The sequence below is a fragment of the Gorilla gorilla genome, chromosome X (genome assembly GCF_029281585.2).
Source record: "Gorilla gorilla gorilla isolate KB3781 chromosome X, NHGRI_mGorGor1-v2.1_pri, whole genome shotgun sequence".
Taxonomy (NCBI): Eukaryota; Metazoa; Chordata; class Mammalia; order Primates; family Hominidae; genus Gorilla; species Gorilla gorilla.
Window position 1 is genome coordinate 121177692 of NC_073247.2, and position 25524 is coordinate 121203215.

Below are 25524 nucleotides of genomic sequence, written 5' to 3' on the forward strand. Positions count from 1 at the left end.
AATAGAATGGTGTTTACCAGGAACTTCAAGAAGAAGGAAGTGGAGAGTTGTTTAATGGGTACAGAGATTCAGTTTTTCAAGGTGAAAAAGTTCCAGAGATATGTTGTACAACAATGTGAATATACTTAACACTACTTAACTGTACACTTTAAGGTGGTAAATTTTATGTCTTTTTAGCAGAATTAAAAATAAAAAACACTATGAGATAACCTCATCAAGTCACTAGAATGACTAAAATTAAATTAACTGACAACATCAAATATTGGCAATGATGTAGACCAAAGGGAATTCTCATAACTTGTGTGCAGGAAAGTAAAATGAGAAAATATTTCACAGTGTGTTACAGAGTTAAGTGTATACTATTCTTTAACCTAGAAATTCCCTCCCTGGTATTTCTAGGAGAAATTCTCGAGAGAAATTCAAATATGTGTCCATAAAAAGACTGGTTCAAGAATATCCATTGCACTTATATTGACAATAGCCAAAATTGCAATCAACCCAAATGTCCATCAGCAGGAAAATGGATAATTAAATTGTGCTATATTTATGCAATGGAATACTACTTAGCAATAAAAAGGAACAAGCTACTTATACATGGATGAATATCACAGTCTTTCTGTTGTCTGTTTCCACTTATATGATGTTTTAGAAGGAGCAAAATTAATGCAAGTTAAACAAACAAACAGAAAAACAGAACTGTGGTTGCCTCTGGTTTTCGGTGAACACAAATTTACTAAGGGACACAAGTGAAATTTTGGAGAGAAGGGAATGTTTTATATCAGGGTCAGCAATCTTTTTCTATAAAACTACAGATAATAAATAACTTGGACTTTGCAGATAATACATGGTTTCTGTTGTTGTTTTATTTTGTCATAACCCTTTTTAAAATGTAGAAAGTATTATTTGCTTCCAGTCTGTAAAAACAGGCTATGGGCCATAGTTTGCTAATCCCTATTTTATATCATGATAGAAGTCTAGATTGTATGGGTCCTTTTATCAAAACTATAGAGAAATGATATGGGCATTTCAACGTGTGTAACTGTACCTAAAAATACAGAATTGAAAATTAATAATAACCACCACCAAATTAGGGATGTGAGAAATGGGTGAAGGTATAGATGAAAAAATACAGGATAGTGATGATTGTTGAAGGTGAGTTTTGGACACATAAATGTTATACTATTTTGTTTATTTTGCATATGTTTCTTCTTTTCCTTTTTTTTTTTTTTTTTGATTTGGTAGCGATGGGGTCTCTTTATGTTGCCCAGGCTGGTCTCCAACTCCTGAGCTCAAGCTATCATCCTGCCTCAGTCTCCCAAAATGCTGGGATTACAAAAAGTGGTTTTTATTAAAAAAAGAAAAATTTCTGGGTGGTAGCTGAAGCAGTGCTTAGAGGAGATTTTCTAGCTGTAGGTGACTAAATTAGAAAATAAGAAAGGTTAAAGTTAACCATCAAAGCTTCCCACTCAGAAAACTAGTAAAAAAGCAACAAATTAAATACAAAGTAAGTAGAAGGAAGGAAAAATAAGAATATAAATCAATGGGACACAAAGCAGGCATACAATAGAGAACAATCAACAAAGTTCAAAGTTGATATTTGGAAAAGATGAATAGAATTAATAATCCTCTAGCAATGCTGATTAAGAAAAAAACATAAATTATCAGTATCAGGAATGAAACAGAGAACATCATTACAGATCCTAAGGATATCTAAAAGACAGCTTGAGCATATCATACACAACTTTGTGCCAATAAGTTTGATAACATATATGAAATGAACAACTTCGTTTAAATTAAAGCCATAACTTACCAAAACTGGCACAAGAAGAAACAGAAAGTTTGAATAGTCCAGTATCTATTAAAGAAATTGAATCTATTATTTGAAATCACCACACAAAGGAAAGAACAATAGGCATCTATTAAAGAGATTTAAGCAGAGAAGTGATAAAATCAGACTCAATTTTGAAAAGAGTAGTTTGCAATGTGAAGAATGGATTTGAGAGTGGATGTGATTAAAATACTTAAAAGACAATTGCAAGGTGCCAGGGGTTAGGGGGAGAGAGGTGTGAACAGGTGGAGCACAGAGGATTTTTAGGGGACTGAAACTATTCTGTATGTTGCTATAATGGTGAATACATGCCATTATACATTTGTCAATGCTCGCAAGATATATAACACCAAGAGTTTACCCCAGTGTAAACTATGGACTTGGGGTGAAAATGATGTGTCAGTGTAAGTTCATGATTATAATCAGTGAGCCACCCTGTTAATAGTGGGAGAGGCTGTGCATAGGTGGGGACAGGAGATACATGGGAACTCTCTGTGCTTTCTGCTCAATTTCCTGTGAACCCAAAATAGTTCCAAAAAATTAAGTCTAGATGTTGGCGTGGATGTAGTGAACAGGGAACACTTTTTTTTTTTTTTTTTTGAGATGGAGTTTCACTCTTGTCACCCAGGCTGGAGTTCAATGGCATGATTTCAGCTCACTGCAACCTCTACCACCCGGGTTCAAGCAATTCTCCTGCCTCAGCCTCCAGAGTAGCTGGGATTACAGATGCCCACCACCACACTCAGCTACTTTTTGTATTTTTAGTACAGACAGGGTTTCACCATGTTGGCCAGGCTGGTCTCGAACTCCTGACCTCAGGTGATCCACCTGCCTCGGGCTCCCAAAGTGCTGGGATTACAGGCATGAGCCACCATGCCCAGCTGAACAGGGAACACTTCTACACTGCTAATGGGAATGTAAACTAGTACAACTACTACGGAAAACAGTGTGGAGATTTCTTAAAGAACTAAGAGTAGAACTACCATTTGATTCAGTTTTCAATCCCACTACTGGATATCTACCCAGAGGAAAAGAAGTCATTACGTGAAAAAGATACTTGTACACTCATGTTTATAGCAGCACAATTTGCAACTGCAAAAATATGGAACCAGCCCAAATGCCCATCAATCAACGAGTGGATAAAGAAATTGTTGTGTGTGTGTGTGTGTGTATATATATGATATATATGTATATATATATTATATATGTGTGTGTATATATATATCACATCATATATACATATATTTATATATATGATGGAATACCACTCAGCCATGAAAAGGAATGAATTAATGGCATTTGCAGCAACCTGGATGGAACTAGAGACTATTACTCTAAGTGAAGTAGCTTAGGAATGGGAAACTCAACATCGTATGTTCTCACTCATAAGTGGGAGCTAAGTTATGAGGATGCAAAGGCATAAGAATGATACAAAGGACTTTGGGGACTCGGGGGAAGTGGGGGAGGGGGGCGAGAGATAAACGACTACAAATTGGGTTCAGTGTATACTGCTTAGGTGATGGGTGCACAAAAATCTCACAAATTGCCACTAAAGAACTTATTCATGTAACCAAATACCACCTGTTCACCCCAAAAAACTATGGAAATAAATTTTTTTAAGAAATTGGGTCTATGAAAAGAAAAAAAGACAATCTTAGTAGCTCTAGTGGGAGATGATGGTGCTTGGACCAGGATAGTAATAGTAAAAATCGAGAAAGAGAAGGACATTGGAGCTTCAAGGAAAATGGAGAAGCTTTGATGTATGGGTGGTAGGAAGTGAATTAACCAATGAAGTATAATGGAATTATGAGGTAGTAGTAAGGGACATTTAAATATAAGAAACCATGAATTTATAGTGGAAACAATATACTTTGCTGCATAACTTTCTGCTACAATATTTGGCTGTTCAAGTGCAAGCACAAAGAAAGTTAAGAGTTGGGATCATACAGAACTAGAGTTTTGCAAGTGTGTCTGACCAAAAAGACAGAAATATTAATAAGAACATGTTCAAATGATAGATTATAGAATCTGAATTGGACAATAAAGTAAATAAAACAAGGGCTTGTGAGTTTGGAGAAAGCAGAGGTCAGTAGACTGGAAGACCTGATATAGTCAAATATAGGCACAGTTGGGATAAAAGGAGGTTGTAATCAGAGAGTGTGATGAATTCATAATTTGGGAGGTGAAGCATTTTCTTTTTTTCTATTTTTTGAGACGGAGTCTTGCTCTGTCGCCCAGGCTGGAGTGCAGTGGCGTGATCTCGGCTCACTGCAAGCTCCGCCTCCCGGGTTCACTCCATTCTCCTGTCTCAGCCTCCTGAGTAACTGGGACTACAGGCACCGGCCACCACGCCTGGCTAATTTTTTTGTATTTTTAGTAGAGACGGGGTTTCACTGTGTTAGCCAGGATGGTGTCGATCTCCTGACCTTGTGATCCGCCCGCCTCGGCCTCCCAAAGTGCTGGGATTACAGGCGTGAGCCACCGCACCCGGCCAGGTGAAGCATTTTCAGTAGCAGTTATAGAAGATGGAAAAGCAGAAGGTATTAATATAATGGTAGCAGTGTTTGGCCAAAGTAGAATGGAAGAGAAGATTATTAGGATGATATGGCAAAGAATGAAATAGTCAAGATATATAGTTGTCCACAGTGCATGTCCAATTGATGTCACCAGCATAGCAGCAGGTCCTGGAGTAGAGAGGAGGACCATGATCCATATCCCAAAATATTCAATAAATTAAGGGTAGCGAATATGGAGAGTAGATGGAAGTAACAGGAGGTGTAGAAGATGCTAAAACAGAGAATGGCATTAGCCTCAAAAGCTTGTGAATGTGTTTAACAAAGGCAAGAGAATCATTGTTTGGGAAGCGTCATCAGTAAGCAGGGGATACAATTTCACCACATGGTCATGATCTTGAGGTACTGAGGCATAACAACAGCCCCACTGGAGAAGAAATGGCTACAGGGAAGATAATATTCTCAATAGAGGCTCTAGAATGGCCCCAAATATTTTTTCACAAAGTAAACACTTTGTTTCACAGCAACTGCAGTTTCCTTCTCTTCACATTTCTTAAAGAAAGAGACACTCTCTAACAACTGAGAATTTCCTTTAAAGAACTCCAGGATACTTTCCATTTGCCTTTATAGGAGTACAGGGAATATGCCAATCAATTCCACATTATGGGGAAGAACATGAGACTAAGAGATACAGCCTAATTTTCCTGCACGCAATTTTGCAGAAGTTGTGATCTTAAAAGATGTTGAAAATTATCAGCTCTGTGGCCTTCTGACTCCAGCTATTTGTTTTTCAAGGACATCCATCCCATTGTGCACTGCTCCTTTCTATATCTGGCTCACAAAGATCTGCTTTCCATCTGGATCCTGGTACCCAGCCCTAACGTTTTAAGGTCATGAATACACATAAGTAGTCAAGGCAGTGCTGGACTCACAGTGACAGTATGATCAGATCCACCTCCAGCTTCAAAAAAGCATTCAACTAAAAAGCATTAAAGCACGTCTACATGGTAAATTCTAGAAAATCCTGGCTTTCTCTCTAAGTTTGAGTTACACTCTATACCTGACATGGCCACACAAGTCAGTGAAGGAAACACATAAACAGATGTCATGAGGATAATGGGAAGGCAGTTTTTTCACTGTCAGAGAAGGAAATTACAAATATGGAAAAGTTAAAAAAGAAACAGAATTAACACTGTGGCACTGGATTAGAATTAGAGAGTTTAGTATGATTTTATGGTTTTAGATAGACAGATTGATTGATATGAATATTATAGATACTAATTGAATAAAATAAAAACCCATATGTGCACACTGATATAAATAATTGAATGAATAAATAAATGAGGAAGAAGAGAAGATTCTTTCTTATAATAAAATGTCAACCAGTAAATGCAGAAACAATGACGGAATACGACATTTATCAATGGATGTCAAAATTATTGGGTAAAACTTTGATGAAGAACAGGATATTTACATAGATTAAAGTATCTCCCCCAATGTTATGTATTAATTACAACGAGATAAATACAGTTACTCTCCAGTGGAGGAACTTGGCAGACACCACCTAAATTAAGTAATCAGGTTAACATCACCAATAATGGGATGATCAACATCATCCTGATAAAGTGCCTCCTGATAAAGTGCACTGAAAAAGACACATAACTTCTGTAGTATTCCGGCTGAAGATGCATAGTCTAAATCGATCTTGAGGAACACAGGCAAACTAAAATTGAGGGACAGTCCATGAAATAATTGATCTGAATTCATCAAAAATATCAAGATGAAGAAAAACAAAGAAAATCTGAGAAACTGTTACAGATTAAAAGCAACTAAAAAGATATGACAGCAAACTGAATGTGTGAGACTGGATTGGAAACTGACCTGTGGGAATATTAGCTGTATTGTATAAGACCATTAGTAAAATTAGAATATGGGAAGTAGTTTAGATAATAATATTGTAGCAATGTTAAATTTTCTGATTTTGATCATTATACTGTAGTGTTTTTAGGAAGTACACACTGAAGTGTTTAGAGGTAAAAGGGCATAGGGTCTACAACTTACTCTCAAATGGCTCAGAAAAATAATGTGCATGAATATATAAATAGATAATAAGCAACTAGGCAAAATGTAAACAATTGCTGAATCTTTGAATTATTATTGAAGCTTTTTGTAGGTTTGAAATTATGTCAAAATTAAGAGCTACCCCAAAAAAGATGTCATGGACACACTCTACCTTGGGTCAATACTTCTAGTGTATCAGCTGTCTCAGGTTTGGCCTGTTTTGGCACCATAATTTGGATTACGAAACCAGTGTAGAATTGTCTATTTTAGTTCTGACCTTGATCCCCCTTCTGGACTCATGTCTCATTATCTTGCCTTCATCTCCAAGCATTACAATCACGTGTAAGAAAAATACCAAATTGGCTGGGCGCGGTGGCTTACGCCTGTAATCCCAGCACTTTGGGAGGCTAAGGCGGGCAGATCACCTGAGGTCAGGAGTTCGAGACCAGCCTGACCAACATGGTGAAACCCTGTCTCTACTAAAAATACAAAATATTAGCCAGGCGTGGTGGTGGGCACCTGTAATCCCATCCACTTAGGAGTCTGAGGCAGGAGAATCGCCTTGAACCCAGGAGGCGGAGGTTGCAGTGAGCTGTAATCGCACCATTGTACTCCAGCCTGGACAACAAGAGCGAAATTCCAGCTCAAAAAAAAAAAAAAAAAAAGAAAGAAAGAAAGAAAGAAAAATACCAAATCATAACACCTCTTCGTAACCTATAGGGCATGTCCTATCTTCCACAGGCCACATGTCTTCCATTTCCTTTGTTTTCTCACTTGTTCAGTGCTCTGGAAGTAGTAGTTGCCTCATTCAGATTTGTTGGAATGATTTGAAATTGCTCACTTCATAAATGTAGAGCAATCTGTGATTGCCTTTTAAAATCCCACTTTCAAGAACCTGAAGGGACCCAAGATAGTATTCACAAGTCTTGTATGGACTCAGTCTAAGGAGGAGCCAAGATTTTAAAATGGCTTAGGAAGGATCATCAGTATCCCTGCCTTATCTACAGGCTGCTTTCTTAAGCAAGCCATCCAAGGACTCCTTGAACGTAATTAGTGGGATTAGGGAAATAACCACTTTTCAAATAGAAATTACCAGGTGACTGGAAAATGAAGATTTGGAATGATGATGGGATATTTACTTGATAATAATCATAATAGCTACCACTTGATAAAGAAGCTATGTGCCAGGAAATGCTCAAGATGCTTTACGTGTATTGTCTCTTAAAATCCTCATCCAACCTAAAGGGTAGACATTAATATAACCCTTTTGTAAATAAGGAAACTAAGACTTAGGGAGTTTAGATGACTTGCCCAAGTTATTACAGCTCTTACATGGTAGAGCCGAGATTTGAGTGCTTCATGTCTCTTTGACTCCAGAGCATATACCTTTGCCATTGCATGATATGATCATACCAACCCATTAGCAACCCTGCAGTTTCCCTGCACTGATTTGTTAAGGGGTCTTCCTAAACAGCTATGATGTTAGTTACTTTGGAGAACAGATTTATTTTAGTGGGAATTTACATAAATGAAGGTTTCTCATACCATTTCGAACACATCACTTGCTCTTGATTTGATGGACTTAAGGTCTCCAAAATCTCCAGGGGAGAACTTTTTCAGCCACACCCAATCACCCTAGAAAGAAAAGGAGGAGAATGAATAGTGATGAAACTTAGTTGCCAGCAGTTTTAGAAAAATGTCCCTTCCACATAAAGGGTTTATACCTATACCAGCAATCCAAATAGACATTTTCCTTCTCTCCCACCCTCCACCTCACAGACATTCTGCATTCTGAGCTGAAATGAGGTCATGCACAGAAGTTAAACTTAAAAATTACAGTTACTCAAGACAGGGAAACAATTGCAAGTATGTAGACTCCAGAAACGGAATGATACCACTCTTTGCAAAGCCTTTCTTAACTAACTGCAGGAAGTGCTAGGTCATTTCACTTTTTCATAGCTAAGTGACGTAGCACCAGGTTCCCTGCGATTAATGGTGATAGTTAGTGGTTGCAATTCCCACTGCCTTGAGGCGTCTGTGGAGGGAAATGTAGGGTGGGAGATGTAGTGCAGCAAATGTTTCCTGCATTTACCTTGATCCATTTTTCTCTCATGGTACAGGCCATTTGTGTGTGTGTATGGAGCGGGGGTTGTCTTATGCTTTAGTCATAATCCAATTGGCTTAAATCTAGATTAAATATTTTTTATTTGAATGCTCAATGTACTACCATAGTAATGTGAGTAATCTAGAGTCTTCCAAAAGTCTATTTCTGACTTATTAAGTAAAAAACTGCTATTTTAAGGCTTCTGTCAAGTTAGAAACAACAACTATTTTATTGTTTTCACTTCAACACCAGCGCCTGATAGATAACCTTTTTCTATGTGCATAGCCTCAAGGATTCATCAGTCATAAAGCCCTATTTAGTTTCCGTCCAACCCAAATTGTTTTAAAAAAACAATATCAATATAGATTCTTTTTTCTCCATAATAGTAATAATGCCTTACATTTGCACAATGCTCTACTTTTCAAAGTGCTTTCACATCCATTACCTATAGCCTGGAGATTCCATTTCGGGCTGCACCAACTTGTCCTCAAGTAGAGATAATAAAGCAGAGGGCACTGTGCAGTCAAATTCCAAAAATAAGAGTGTAACCGGGCCAGGCGCGGTGGCTCACGCCTGTAATCCTAGCACTTTGGGAGGCCGAGGCGGGCGGATCGCGAGGTCAGGAGATCGAGACCATCCTGGCTAACATGGTGAAACCTCGTCTCTACTAAAAATACAAAAAATCAGCCGGGCGTGGTGGTGGGCGCCTGTAGTCTCAGCTACTCAGGAGGCTGAGGCAGGAGAATGGCGTGAACCTGGGAGGCGGAGCTTGCAGTGAGCGGAGATGGCGCCACTGCACTCCAGCCTGAGCGACAGAGCTAGACTCTGTCTAGAAAAAAAAAAAAAAGAGTGTAACCACTCTCTTATTAAGGAATATATCCGGCTATGGCACTGCATCTGGAAACCTGCCAGAGGCAAAGGCTAATGGAAGCTGCAGGCTTCTGAGTTACCTGCCAGCACTTTGTATTAGCATTTACTAGCCAAGGAGCTCAAAGTCCTTTAACTAAGAAATGGCCCTCAGAGACCTTCAGCAGCTGGAAAAAAAAAAAAAAAAAAAAAACTGCACTGGCCAGGCTCAGTGCCCAGAGAGTTCAGAAGGGTAGTACCGGATCAGTGCCTGCCTGCAGCAGAATGGTCAAAGTATTTGATCCAGTAAATCTCCAAGTGTGGTCCCTGGACCAGCTGCATCAGCATCACCTGGAAACCGGTTAGAAAGGCCAGTTCTCAAGCCCCACCCAACACTTAACGAAATCAGAAATCGTAGTAGGGTGAGGTCCAGCAATCTGTGTTTTAACAAGCCCTCCACGTGACTCTAATACAGGTGAAAATTTGTGACCCACCATCCCAGCCTTTGCCTTTTCCTCGCATTTATGGAACTCTCCTCACTCATACTCTCTTCATTTACCTCTTACTACGTCTCTTTCATCAAAATCTGCTCTCAGTCAGGGATCGAAAAGTCATTCACAGAAGTCAGGAGGGCCTGACACAAGCTTGAAGTTTTACCCTTCAGAGAACTTTGCCCTTTAGCGGGATCAAAGGCTAAATATTAAGCTGAAAGAATAAAACTCTAACTGAAAATTTATGGAATCAGCCTGTGTGTGGGAAAGACTGGTGAACAAAAAAGCCTTCCCGGCACCTTTGCAGCTATGTTACTGAGCTCATGGTCACTGCTAGCCACTATGGCACCTTTGTGCTAGTTAGAAAGGGTATTTTCTCTCAAATTTAAAAAATCTTAACTTTGTGAGTATATCATCATACAGCCTGTGGCAGCCCTGTGATGTTAGGCAGCACACCCTGGCTGTATACATACAAGTACCACTCTCATTTATGGATACATCCCCCAGACACCAGGGAGCACATTCCACTAGCAGCATGGATGCTCTGCACATCACCAAATTCTATCTGCCCAGTGAGGCCTCCTTGTCACCTTTGGAGTCAGGCTTTAGGAGAGGGGGTGAGAAGTCGAAATTGGTCCTCTGAGAATATTAGGCAGGAGAGAAAAGCAACCTCAAGAAACTTCTGGAACATAGTCAAGATAGTACATACCCAGCTACACATGAGTTTACCAGTGATGGTGTATGTGCATAGCTGGGAGTGCCAGTATAGATGTAGATGTGAGAAGGCTCTTCTACCACCTCATTCCAGAACTAGGCTGGGAAGCCAGAATCTCTGTGCCCACTTTGGTACCACTCACACATAAATTGGCATATGTTACAATGTGAATATTACCCTCTTAGATGTAGTTCCCTTTTGCAGTACACAACCTGAACATCAGTACTCGCAGTCCTGACTCTGCCTCACACCTGGTACCTGATACCTTCTTCCCAGAGCCAGCCCTATTGCAAACATGGGCTAGCCTTCTGTCTGGCTTATTAAGTGCCACGAGCAGCTAAGCAGAGCTTTTTCATGCCAAATCAACAACTGTGAGAGCTGGAAAGGGTCATAGGTATCCATAACACAATCCCTTCATATTTTGATAAAGAAACTGAAAACTTAAGAGATTAAGTGACTGTCCCAAGGTCAGAAAACTAGGTAGTAACAGAGCCGCAAATTGACCCAAGGTCTTCCATCTCCTACTTTGTTGCTCTTTCCTCTCGTTGGGCTTTCTTTGGTTTGGGAGATTTGTGTGTGCTTGTTTTAAGATTTAAATAATTCTCACAAACTTTGTAAGCAAATTTTTATTGAGTCTGTGTGCGTTCTACTTCATGAATAATGAGGAAAATGGAGGAAATGGGCAAGTTTTATCTTCACCACACATGCACTATTTGTTTTGTTTTTTTCTTTTAAGAGAGAATGATAAAATACTTCACTCATCACTCACTTTTTAATTAAGAGCAAGAAACATCAAACTCTATTCACTAAACTTTTTAGAAGTAATTTAAAGTCCATCAGTTTTGAACTAAAGCCACGGTATATTAATAAGGGGAAAGAGCACTAGATCCTAGACCTGGCCCTGCTTCAAACTCAAGGGTGGCCTTAGAACAGCCACTCAATCTGCCTGAGCCTCAGTTTCCTCACTGATAAAGCTAGACTTACTAGATGATTCCTTAGGACTTACTAGGTGATTTCTGGACTTAATAGATGATTTTTTAGCTCTGATGATCTGTGATTCTGTGATAAGAAAGAAAAGATGGTTGACAGAAGGGAGGGGGCAGGGAGAGAGCTACAAGGGATATAGAATGTGAGAAGACAGAAAAAATGATCTGAGAAAGAGAGATGAATGGAGAGAGAGAAAGATGAGACAAAGAGGAAAACACAGGGAGAAGCAAAGAGGAAAAAGTAGTCAGAAAATGAAGAGGGAAGATGAATTCAGTGGGTTCTCTCTGAATGTGTCAGGGTTACACTGCTGCCCACCACACCACATCTCACCCAGACTGTAACTATTAGAGCAGATCCTGACATGTCCCCACTGCATCTGCCATTCACAGCTCTTTCTGCCTGGCAGTCAGCTCATCTGGCTTTCCTTTCACATTTCAAAGGCTATCTGTGAAATAAGGGCTGATTTTCCCACACAATTCCAAAGGTTATGCATCTGTGTGTACAATAAAAGTGTGAATTTGTGTGAGTGTAGTACGTGATGGCACGTACTAGGAAACCTGTCTTTTGCTATATCTGCTACTCCGGGCACCTTATCTGGAAATTCCAGGTCTTCCAATGACAATTCTTATGAAAATTTGATTTATTTTCTCCCATTTTGTAGGTTGCCTGTTCACTCTGATGGTAGTTTCTTTTGCTGTGTGGAAGCTCTTTAGTTTAATTAGATCCCATTTGTCAATTTTGGCTTTTGTTGCCATTGCTTTTGGTGTTTTAGACATGAAGTTCTTGCTCATGCCTATGTCCTGAATGGTAATGCCTAGCTTTTCTTCTAGGGTTTTTATGGTTTTAGGTCTAACATTTAAGTCTTTAATCCACCTTAAATTAATTTTTGTATAAGGTGTAAGGAAGGGATCCAGTTTCAGCTTTCTACATATGGCTAGCCAGTTTTCCCAGCACCATTTATTAAATAGGGAATCCTTTCCCCATTGCTTGTTTTTCTCAGGTTTGTCAAAGATCAGATAGTTGTAGATATGTGGCATTATTTCTGAGGGCTCTGTTGTGTTCCATTGGTCTATATCTCTGTTTTGGTACCAGTACCATGCTGTTTTGGTTACTGTAGCCTTGTAGTATAGTTTGAAGTCAGGTAGCGTGATGCCTCCAGCTTTGTTCTTTTGGCTTAGGATTGACTTGGCAATGCAGGCTCTTTTTTGGTTCCATATGAACTTTAAAGTAGTTTTTTCCAATTCTGTGAAGAAAGTCATTGGTAGCTTGATGGGGATGGCATTGAATCTATAAATTACCTTGGGCAGTATGGCCATTTTCACGATATTGATTCTTCCTATCCATGTGCATGGAATGTTCTTCCATTTGTTTGTATCCTCTTTTATTTCCTTGAGCAGTGCTTTGTAGTTCTCCTTGAAGAGGTCCTTCACATCCCTTGTAAGTTGGATTCCTAGGTATTTTATTCTCTTTGAAGCAATTGTGAATGGGAGTTCACTCATGATTTGGCTCTCTGTTTGTCTGTTATTGGTGTATAAGAATGCTTGTGATTTTTGTACATTGATTTTGTATCCTGAGACTTTGCTGAAGTTGCTTATCAGCTTAAGGAGATTTTGGGCTGAGACAATGGGGTTTTCTAGATATACAATCATGTCATCTGCAAACAGGGACAATTTGACTTCCTCTTTTCCTAATTGAATACCCTTTATTTCCTTCTCCTGCCTGATTGCCCTGGCCAGAACTTCCAACACTATGTTGAATAGGAGTGGTGAGAGAGGGCATCCCTGTCTTGTGCCAGTTTTCAAAGGGAATGCTTCCACTTTTTGCCCATTCAGTATGATATTGGCTGTGGGTTTGTCATAGATAGCTCTTATAATTTTGAGATACGTCCCATCAATACCTAATTTATTGAGAGTTTTTAGCATGAAGTGTTGTTGAATTTTGTCAAAGGCCTTTTCTGCATCTATTGAGATAATCATGTGGGTTTTGTCTTGGTTCTGTTTATATGCTGGATTACATTTATTGATTTGCATATATTGAACCAGCCTTGCATCCCAGGGATGAAACCCACCTGATCATGGTGGATAAGCTTTTTGATGTGCTGCTGGATTCGGTTTGCCAGCATCTGACAAAGGGCTAATATCCAGAATCTACAATGAACTCAAACAAATTTACAAGAAAAAAACAAACAACCCCATCAAAAAGTGGGCAAAGGATATGAACAGACACTTCTCAAAAGAAGACATTTATGCAGCCAAAAAACACATGAAAAAATGCTCATCATCACTGGCCATCAGAGAAATGCAAATCAAAACCACAATGAGATATCATCTCACACCAGTTAGAATGGCAATCATTAAAAAGTCAGGAAACAACAGGTGCTGGAGAGGATGTGGAGAAATAGGAACACTTTTACACTGTTGGTGGGACTGTAAACTAGTTCAACCATTGTGGAAGTCAGTGTGGCAATTCCTCGGGGATCTAGAACTAGAAATACCATTTGACCCAGCCATCCCATTACTGGGTATATACCCAAAGGACTATAAATCATGCTGCTATAAAGACACACGCACATGTATGTTTATTGTGGCACTATTCACAATAGCAAAGACTTGGAACCAACCCAAGTGTCCAACAATGATAGACTGGATTAAGAAAATGTGGCACATACACACCATGGAATACTATGCAGCCATAAAAAATGATGAGTTCATGTCCTTTGTAGGGACATGGATGAAATTGGAAATCATCATTCTCAGTAAACTATCGCAAGGACAAAAAACCAAACACCGCATGTTCTCTCTCATAGATGGCAATTGAACAATGAGAACACATGGACACAGGAAGGGGAACATCACACTCTGGGGACTGTTGTGGGGTAGGGGGAGGGGGGAGGGATAGCATTAGGAGGTATACCTAACGCTAAATGACGAGTTAATGGGTGCAGCACACCAGCATGGCACATGTATACATATGTAACTAACCTGCACATTGTGCACATGTACCCTAAAACTTAAAGTATAATAATAATAAAAAAAGAAAAAAGAAGAAAAAAAGAAAATAAACAATAATGAAATAACAGCAAAAAAAAAAGAAAATTTGATTTATTTTAAACAGAAACTAGACAATGAGTCTTCTTTAAAACATTCCTAATAGAGTACTGTTTCAGAAGACACACTACTTCTTTGTTTCATCTGTTAATTCGATTGGCTTATGTTCCCTCTTTGAGTCCTCTTTAACCTCTTTAGTCAGTCCTCTTTAGTCAGGCCAGTTTTCTAGCCTCAGCTGCCTTTCTTCACACCCTGCCATGAGCCTAATATTGACTTCACCGTGTAGGTATTATTCTCATAACACCCTCCTTTGGTAAAAATAAAGTCCCCATTTGGCCTACACGATTTGGCCTACACCATTTAGAAATACTCATGATCTGACTGACCAGTAGTCATTCTGGGAACTAACTTAGCTCTCTGCCTCCTTCCAAAATGTGAAAAGATCTGACAGACTCTTAAAGGCCAGTTACATACAGATGTTTATTTTTTCCCCTTCTCAATTCTACACTATAACCTTCCAGCCCCACCAAGTAAAACATACCACAATTTAACACATAAATTATTCCACAGAATCAGAGAATGATAGCATATTCAGCCAGAAAAGGCCTTAGAGGTCTGTTAGACCAGCAATTCTCAACCCAGGCTGCACATATGAGAGAACTTTAAAAAAATACCAATACCTGGCCCCACCTCATGCCAGCTGAATCAGAATTGCTGAGGGTGGAGCCTGGGAGCAGGTATTTCTTAAATTTCCCCAAGGAGATTCCAGTAAGCAACCAAGATTGAGAACTTAGTTCAACCCTTCATTTTACAGATAAAAACCAAGGTTATGGAGATTTACTTCAGAATCCCAGAGGTGTCAATACGTTTCTAAAGCCATCAGCTCATTCCATTTGACATTCAAAAGCCATCTGATTACCCTATCTTAGGTCTTTGAGAGAGTAGAGCTGACAATTCCCCAATACCTCAAGTTTACATTTGAAGCAGTTCTCCTCTTTGATTGAATTAAGTCCAAGGCAAGATCCAGAGGTTTCCTGCCACTAATTTAAGTGAAAGCCCTCACATAGACTGAACAAACATACACCATGCCAATGTTGGTGTTGAAGGCCTATAGTCCATTTGTGCTGCTATAACAGAATTCCTATGACTGGGTAATTTATAAAGAGAGGAATATATTTCTCACAGTTCTGGAGGCTGGGATGTCCAAGATCAAGGTACCAGCAGGTATGGTGGTCTGGTGAGGTCTGTTGTCTGCTTTCAAGATGATGCCTTGTTGCTGCATCCTCTCCCAAGAGGAGGAACACTATGTCTTCGCATGGCAGAATACAGAATAGCAAGCTAGCTGAAGGCTGCATTAGCCTCTTTTATAAGAGCCTTAATGTCATTCACAAAGGAGAAGCCCTTGTGGCCTAATTACCTCTTAATGTCCTCACATCTTAATATCATCACATCAATCTGTGAAATCAGACAAATCATGTGCTTCCGAAATACAATGGTGGGATATGCACAAGATAAACATTTCTATTCCAAAAATGAGAAGTAGGCAAGAAGAAAGAGGTAACACGTCCAAAGTAAGTCCAAAATCCAACAAAACAAACAACATTAGGTCTTAAGTCTTGAGAATAATCTTTGACTCCATGTTCCAATTCCCAGACACACTGGGGTGGGTGTTGGGCCCCCAAGGCCCCAGTGGATTCCACCTTCATGGCTTAGCTGGGTGCAACCCATGCCACAGCTCTCACAGGTTGGAGCCAGTATGACTGCAGCTCTCCCAGACTGGCATTGCATTCTGGTGGCTTTACAGGTCTGGGGTGTCAAGGGTGGCCATGTCCCAAAGCCCCACTAAGCATTGTACTAGTGGAGGATCTTTGTGGTGGCCCTGACTCCACAGTTCTGCTGAGTATTGCCCTAGTGAGGACTCTTTGTGGTGGCGCAGACCCCAAAATTCCACTGGGTATTGTTCTAATGGGGACTCTCTGCAGTGGCCCTGCCCCTGTGGCAAGTCTGTGCCTGGGTCCTGAAGCTGTACAAGACATCCTTTGAAATCTAGATGGGTGTATCCATGCCTCCATACCTCTTGCACTCTGAGAGCCTGCAAAGTTGGCACCGCGTGGATACTACCAAGATTTATGGCTTGCATCTTCCAGAGCAGTAGGCCAAGCCACACCTTGGACCAGCTGAGTCACAACTGGGAAGGCCAAAGAGCCCTGCACTGAAATATGGGAAGCAGAGATTTGAATCAGCCCCAGGCGGCAAGCCCTGGGATCTCACAGGTGCCCTGGACCGCATCAGTGTCCTGGGTCTCTACTTTGAAACCAGTTTGACCCTCAAGGCCCCAGCACTCTGGGCCTGTAATGGACATGACAGCTTTGAAGATCCCTAAAATGTCTTTGGGGTCATTCTCCCATTCTCCTGTCATCTTGATGAATAGCATCTGGCTTCCTTCTATCCATACCAATCTCCTTATCAAACTTTTTTTTTGTCGCACTCTTGGTTTCCTCTCCTAAACATACTTTTTCATTCTTCACATGGCAAGGCTGAGAATTTTACAACTCTGTATGTTCCGTTTCCCTTGTTTTTTTTTTAAATACATTCTGTCTTTAAGTCATTTCTCACTTTTTGCATCTTACTATAAGCAGTTAAGCTATTCAGCACCCTGAATGCTTTGCTGCCTAGAGATTTCTTCCACCAAAAATCCTCATTCATTGCTCATGAATTCTACATTCCACAGGGTCCTAGAACATGGTCATAATTCAGCCAAGTTCTTTGCCAATTTATAAAAAGAATGGCTTCTTTTCCAACTTCGTTCCTCATTTCCATCCAAGACTTCCTCAAAATGGTCTTTAATGTACATATTTTTACCAATGTGGTCATTCTGTTCACGACCACTTAAGTAATCTCTAAGAAGAATCAGGCTTTCCATACAGTTCATCTCTTCTTCCAAATCCTCACCAGAATTTCCCTTAGCACTCCACTCACAGCAATCAAGACTTTTTCCAGCATTCCCTTCAAAAGTGTTCCAGCCTCTCCCCGTTACCCAGTTCCAAAGCCACTTCCACAGTTTTAGATATTTTTTTGTAACAACCCACTGCTCTGGTACCAATTTCTGTCTTAGTCTGTTAGTATTGGGTAATTTATAAAGATCAGAAAATTATTTTTTACAGTTCTGAAGGATGGGATATCCAAGATCAAGGTGCCAACAGGTTTGGTTGTCTAGTGAGGGCTGCTCTCTGCTACCAAGATGGTGCCTTGTTGCTGCACCCTCCAGAAGGGAGGAATGCTGTGTCCTCCCAGAGCAGAAGGTAGAAGGGCAAATTAGCCAAACACTGCATGAATCCTCTTCTATAAGGGTTTTAATTCCATTGATGAGAGAGGAGCCTTCATGGCCTAATCACCTTCTAAAGGCCCCATCTCTTTATACCATCACATTGGCCATTAAGTTTCAACACCTGAATTTTGAGAGGGACACATTCAAACCATAGTAAGGTCCCTGTCAATTATTTATCTAATGGAGAAGAGTATTCACTTGAAAAATCCAATGTGGTTGACAATCTAAAAACTCATTCTGTCCTGTTTTGGACTTTCTTTGTAGTTACTGTTGAAGTTGAGAGTGTTTGCTGCTCTTGGGAGTATCTTCAAACAAAACAAGGAAACCACACTGAGAAGGCCTCACTTAGAAGGAACAGAAAGGCAGTCTAGTTTCCCTTTTACCCCCTGCTTAACTCATTCCTGCTGAGAAGAAACAGTTCATCTCTCTGATGCAAGATTTGTTCTGGTTGCCAAATTCTAGTATCTTAGATCAGGTGGTACAGGGTGGCCTCTTAAAGCTTGAAAGACAGAAACCTCAGTGGAATAAAAAGGATTTCTATTTTCAGCAGCAGAAAGTAACCTGTTACTCCAAGAGGCAGAACAGGTGAAGAAAAATAAATAACTGAATAAATTTTAAAGTCTCAGTATCAGAGGATAACAAGTACAGGAAGAACAACTAGAATTTGAAGAGAAGGGTACCCCAAACCCTGCCATGAACACGCATGTCTCTAGACATCTCATTACAAACAATAGACTCAGGGAGTCATTTCTTCTATTGTTATCTATATATCTTCTGGAGTGACAGACACATTTAAATGTTTGGGTCTCAAGAACTTTTTTCTACATGCATAGTAAATACATGGAGTTGAAAGATCAGTGAAGTTGTAAATAAGTAGATTTGTTGCTGAGGAAAATAATTGCCAAGAATGTCAACCAAACAAGTCCATAAGCAAACACAGACACCAAACTGGGAAGACTTGCCAAAAGCCCCAGTATTTTTACCCAAAGACTAATTACTAAATCATTGCCTCATTTTAAAATCCAAGAAAGCAGTAGATTAGACAGCTGTTGAATATCTTACCTCATAAATCGCTATGTTGGAGTTTTCATAGGTAGCTGGAGTTAGACTCCCTGAAGAAAAGGAGAGTCTTGGGGACCTCCCACTTTGGACCTCTGAGGTAATCTGGAAGCTTACACTGGCACGACTTCCTCTCTATGAAATGATTAGGAAAGAAAAGTTATGACCAAAATACTCATGATTTGGCACAGAGCTTATCTGAATTTTCTTTTTTATTCCTAAGAAAATAACCATATGAGTTGAACCCTGTAAACATGAGATTGATTCATTTTCCCTATCCTTCTGAACTTTTTTTTTTCAGTTCAGGGTTGGTACCTTGTTTAACCACCATGTAGCACCAAAAAATTATAAAGGTGCTTCCACCTCCTAGAGAGGATTAAAATACAGATGGGGGCAAGAAAGAATGCCGGTCATAATTTAATCTGGGACCCTCACTTTATAGACAAAAAAGTAAGACCAAAAAAAAAAGATGAAATAAGTTTCCTAATATCATATAGCTAGTCAATTATTTAGTTACAAGATTATTGTTTGTAAAAATCTGACATTTAAAAAAAATCTATAGCAGACCTAAGACAGCATCCCACCTTGCTGACTCTCAGGAGTGGCTCTTTTTGTGATACTATGCTGAATGGCATCCTTCTTTGTGCAGATAAGATTAACGGCAGAGGGTATCCCAGAAAGCAATAATAGTAGAGAGTGAGCAGATCACATGCCTATATATAATTTATGAGTCTGATGCTTAAATAGGTCACATTCTCTATTCCTTGATTTTTGAACTTGCACACATAAGTCTGGTAGGAAAGGGCTCGGAACTGCACAGTTGAATGACAAGAGGAAGAGTTACCTGCAATCTGTGTTAACCTTTAAAATTGAACCTCTGTATCTTCAATTGAACCAGTAGACTTATTTCACATGAAGACATATAATTCAACAGGTTCCTCATATTCTCCATACCTCCAGATGTGCCTTTCTTAGAATTAAAGCAATCCAGAGCTAGCCGTTACCTTTTGGTATTGTCTAGGAGTGCCCCCACCCTCAACTCCAACATCCTTATTTTATAATTAGGAAACAAAGACCTAGAGAGGTACATCGGGACTGGGACAAGAATCTTGGTATTATATTTTCTAGTCCTGTGCTCTCTCTACAACTACATTATGCTTTATTTTACTTTGCTTGCCAATAAAAATTAATCTGAACTACTTCCCAACACTCTACCCCTTAATAGTCTTTGATCAACTAAAGATTACACCTTAGTAGTCTTTGATCGACTAAAGATTACACCTGAGTTAGCCCAGAGTTAAGCTCCTTCTATGAAGACTATCACAAAGTTCCAAGACAGTGGTAAACTCTACCCAGCCCCCAATGTGCTGAAATCTCAACAGCTCAAAATTCAGACAAGATGTAAAACTTGACTCTTCACATAACCCCTGTATCAACCTGAACACTCCCCAACAGAGCAAGGTCAGGGAGGAATCTACTTCCCTTTCATTCTTTATTTTCATATCTCAGCAGGAGTACCTAGATCTGTATATTGAGATATAGACCTCTCCATGAAGGGCAAAGGAGAAAGTGAGAGAATTGCCAAAATCCACACACATTTTGACTTCAGATTCATTTTCTTCTAAAAACTTCCTTTCCTAACCTGACTTCTCCTAACCTGCCAATTTTTCTAGACGGAATTAATTTTATATTCACTAAGAGTTTACACTTTCAGACATTCCATTTGGATGGAATTCTTGGCTTGGCTTCTTGACTGATTAGGCACAGCCAGCTGCAAGTTTGTGACTACACAGCAATTAAGGAAAATGTATGCTTCCCCTATCTTTTCCCATCAGAACCTCCGATACAAGCCAAATGCCAAAAGGGATCTGGAGGCCAAGAGCTATGTTCTTCTAGGGTAATGCCATCCTTTTCCACCTTGGCCAAAATAGTAAAAAAAAAAAAAATGAAATAAAACAATTTATTTTTTTTTATTTACAAAAGAACATTCCCTACTATAAGGCTACCCATCCCTTATAACAGTATACCAATCCCTTAGTAACAGTAACAGCCCTCTTACTATTCATTTTTCTCACTCATATGGTAAAAAGTGATGACTTTTTATTCTCATGTCAAAATTTATGCACAAGTGAAAAAAAACTATCATGGTGAGCAAGATTTTAAAGCCCTAGGTACTTTGTTTACCTGAAGGTAGCACTGCTCAGCTACTTATGGTAATTTTGTGAGGCCTGGTATGCTTTAGTCACCCAAATATGGTTTATGTCCCAGTATAAAAAAGAGGAGGCATAGGTGGAGGTCTTATAGACTACACTGGACTATTGCAAAGCCTATACAAATAAAAGCCTCATTCAATCCAAAATTGAGCTATGTGTATCATTTTGATATGTTAGAGCTAAAACATCTAGGCAATTGATATGAACTGTCATTTTGACATGGATACCACCAAAGAAGTGGGGATTTTACAAATAAGTTTATTGCTTTTGACTGAAACTTTACTATATTTTGCTACATTTAGACAATAACTTCTAGTCATCTACTTTTACTACTAAACATCCATTTCTCGATAAAACATCCTGTCACAAAAGTGAATACTTTTTTCTTAGTATTGGGTTATATATTAGGATTGCTTCGTAGCTTGTATTTTAACATCTATACTTTCTACTTAAGGCAGGACATTTTATACAGGGCATGTTGAGTACGGCAAATCCAGACAAATTCCACTACCATGAGTCCTAGGGTCCTTTGGTGTCTCCAAAAATGGGGACTAGTATCAACAAATTTTTATGTCACAAGGGTGGAGTGTAGGCTTCAGCCACAGTGACAGTTTTGGCTTTCAGCAATATGTTTCCAGGAACACAATATTAACCTTACAAAAAGATCTGATGATTTAAACAAGTAAGAATTAGGGTTATAATTGAAAATTAAATCAAACAGCTGAACAATTAATTTGACTCCAACTGCTCAGGGTAGTACCATGTAAATCCATTCTCACCCAGCCAACTAATTAAATATACCTTTCAATTTCACATTCAGGCAGAAGAGCAGTTTGGTCACTGAGACAACAATTAATTCTCAAATCTGGCACAGTTGTGTAGCAAGAGTAAACGGCACATGAAGACAACATAATGTATTTGTATACTCTTCCTACATCCACTACCATACTATAAATTACAGACTAGTGTCTTTACCGTGGCCACATATACTAGCACAAGAAGACACACTAGCTAGCTTTGACAGTACTCTTCCCTACATATTCTCTTCTCCAAGCTTCTGTTTATACTGTTTCCTCTGCCTAGGACACCTCGCCTATGGGGCCAGACAGGTAATATAAAGACGTGAAATATGCTGAGTATAAGACAATATAGAGTGGTGGGAATTGTATCAAACTGCAAAGAACATGCCTTTTCCACAAAACGCAACTACTACTGAGTTATAGCCAATTGTCATGATGAGATCCAAGGTTGACAGATCTTAAAACTTTTACAGAAAACTCAGAAATCCAGATTTTTATATGTAATTTCACAATTTCAAAATTCTGGCTTTTTAAAAAATAACTGTGAGGGCGAAACAAAGGTGGTTACCAGTTTGTGACCTAAATAAACCCTATCATTCCTTCATTAAGACTCAGTTTTTGTGCTGAGTTTCTGAAAAGCCTCCCTCCACTGATATGCCTCCTCTGAAGTCCTACCACATTCTAGTTTCTTCGTACAACATGGTGCTCACTGTCTCTCTTGCGTGGTATGATTTGTCTCTCTAACTTTACTGTAATCCTCTTGAAATCTGGGAGTACATGTCATCTTTCACAAGGCCTAGCCCCAGGGGTAGGACATAGTGGCACACCTTTAATGAAGAACACCAATTACATTACAATCACAACCAGAGAAGACCTTTTGGTGAAATCCAACTCTTTCACTAGTTGATTAATTCACCAAACCTTCACAAGCACCTACTATATTATAAGCATTATGTCAGGCTAACATTTTAAAAAATATATTGTTGCCCTTGAAGAAATAGCCATCAAATGTTGAGTCCAAATAAACAAAGAACTACATAAAGTCAAAGCTAAACTATTGCTCAAAGTGCACTGCATTCACTTCCACAACAGTGTTCTAAGGCTGCACTATTTAATAAAAGTGTAACATGAGCCATATATGTAATTTTAAGTTTTCTAGTAGTCACAATTAATAAACAAAAGGAAACAGGTATCCCAGGGATGAAGTCCATTTGATCATGGTGGATAAGCTTTTTGATGTGCTGCTGGATTTGGTTTGGGACATATCTCAAAATAATAAGAGCTATTTATGACAAACCCACAGCCAATATCATGCTGAATGGGCAAAAACTGGAAGCACTCCCTTTGAAAACTGGCACAAGACAGGGATGCCCTCTCTCACCACTCCTATTCAACATAGTGTTGGAAGTTCTGTCCAGGGCAATCAGGCAGGAGAAAGAAATAAACGGTATTCAGTTAGGAAAAGAGGAAGTCAAATTGTCCCTGTTTGCAGATGACATGATTGTGTATTTAGAAAACCCCATCATCTCAGCCCAAAATCTCCTTAAGCTGATAAGGAACTTCAGCAAAGTCTCAGGATACAAAATCAATGTACAAAAATCACAAGCATTCTTATACACCAATAACAGACAAACAGAGAGCCAAATCATGAGTGAACTCCCATTCACAATTGTTTCAAAGAGAATAAAATACCTAGGAATCCAACTTACAAGGGATGTGAAGGACCTTTTCAAGGAGAATTACAAACCACTGCTCAACGAAATAAAAGAGGATACAAACAAATGGAAGAACATTCCATGCTCATGAATAAGAAGAATCAATATCATGAAAATGGCCATACTGCCCAAGGTAATTTATAGATTCAGTGCCATCCCCATCAAGCTACCGATGACTTTCTTCACAGAATTGGAAAAAACTACTTTAAAATTCATATGGAACCAAAAAAGACCCCGCATTGCCAAGACAATGCTAAGCCAAAAGAACAAAGCTGGGGGCATCACGCTACCTGACTTCAAACTATACTACAAGGCTACAGTAACCAAAACAGCATGGTACTGGTACCAAAACAGAGATATAGACCAATGGAACAGAACAGAGCCCTCAGAAATAATACTACACATCTACAGCCATCTGATCTTTGACAAACCTGACAAAATCAAGAAATGGGGAAAGGATTCCCTATTTAATAAATGGTACGGGGAGAACTGGCTAGCCATATGTAGAAAGCTGAAACTGGATCCCTTCCTTACCCCTTATACAAAAATCAATTCAATATGGATTAAAGACTTAAATGTCAGACCTAAAACCATAAAAACCCTAGAAGAAAACCTAAGCAATACCATTCAGGACGTAGGCATGGGTAAGGACTTCATGTCTAAAACACCACAAGCAATGGCAACAAAAGCCAAAATACACAAATGGGATCTAATTAAACTAAAGAGCTTCTGCACAGCAAAAGAAACTACCATCAGAGTGAACAGGCAACCTACAGAATGGGAGAAAATTTTTGCAGTCTACCCATCTGACAAAGGGGTAATATCCAGAATCTACAAAGAACTTAAACAAATTTACAAGAAAAAATGAAACAATCCCATCAAAAACTGGGAGAAGGATATGAACAGACACTTCTCAAAAGAAGACATTTATGCAGCCAACAGGCACATGAAAAAATGCTCATCATCACTAGCCATCAGAGAAATGCAAATCAAAACCACAATGAGATACCATCTCACACCAGTTAGAATGGTGATCATTAAAAAGTCAGGAAACAACAGGTGCTGGAGAGGATGTGGAGAAATAGGAACACTTTTACACTGTTGGTGGGATGTAAACTAGTTCTACCATTGTGGGAGACAGTGTGGCGATTCCTCAAGGATCTAGAACTAGAAATACCATTTGACCCAGCCATCCCATTACTGGGTATATACCCAAAGGATTATAAATCATGCTACTATAAAGACACATGCACACGTATGTTTATTGCGGCACTATTCACAATAGCAAAGACTTGGAACCAACCCAAATGTCCATCAACGATAGACTGGATTAAGAAAATGTGGCACATATACCCCATGGAATACTATGCAGCCATAAAAAATGATGAGTTCGTGTCCTTTGTAGGGACATGGATGAAGCTGGAAACCATCATTCTCGGCAAACTATCGCAAGGACAGAAAACCAAACATGGCATTATCTCACTCATAGGTGGGAACTGAACAGTGAGAACACTTGGACACAGGGTGGGGAACACCACACACCAGGGCCTGTCGTGGGGTGGGGGGAGGGGGGAGGGATAGCTTTAGGAGATATACCTAATGTAAATGACGAGTTAATGGGTGCAGCACACCATCATGGCACATGTATACATATGTAACAAACCTGCACATTATGCACATGTACCCTAGAACTTAAAGTATAATAAAAAATAAATAAATAAATAAACAGGTAAAATTAACTTTAATAATATACTTTAACCCAATATATCTAAAATATTTAATTTTGACATTTAATTAACATTTTTAATTTTTTAAAT

At 39.3% G+C, this 25524-nt stretch overlaps 1 protein-coding gene across 1 annotated transcript in view; it reads right to left on the reverse strand.

Moving 5' to 3' along the window:
- GUCY2F (guanylate cyclase 2F, retinal) overlaps positions 1 to 25524 on the reverse strand; it is a 109595-nt gene that overhangs the window by 49841 nt on the left and 34230 nt on the right. The window contains exons 7-8 of the mRNA XM_004064696.5: positions 18983 to 19114; positions 7948 to 8037 (exon numbers count right to left, since the gene is read on the reverse strand). Of these exons, the coding sequence (XP_004064744.3) occupies positions 7948 to 8037; positions 18983 to 19114 (222 nt within the window). The remainder of the gene's footprint in view (positions 1 to 7947; positions 8038 to 18982; positions 19115 to 25524) is intronic.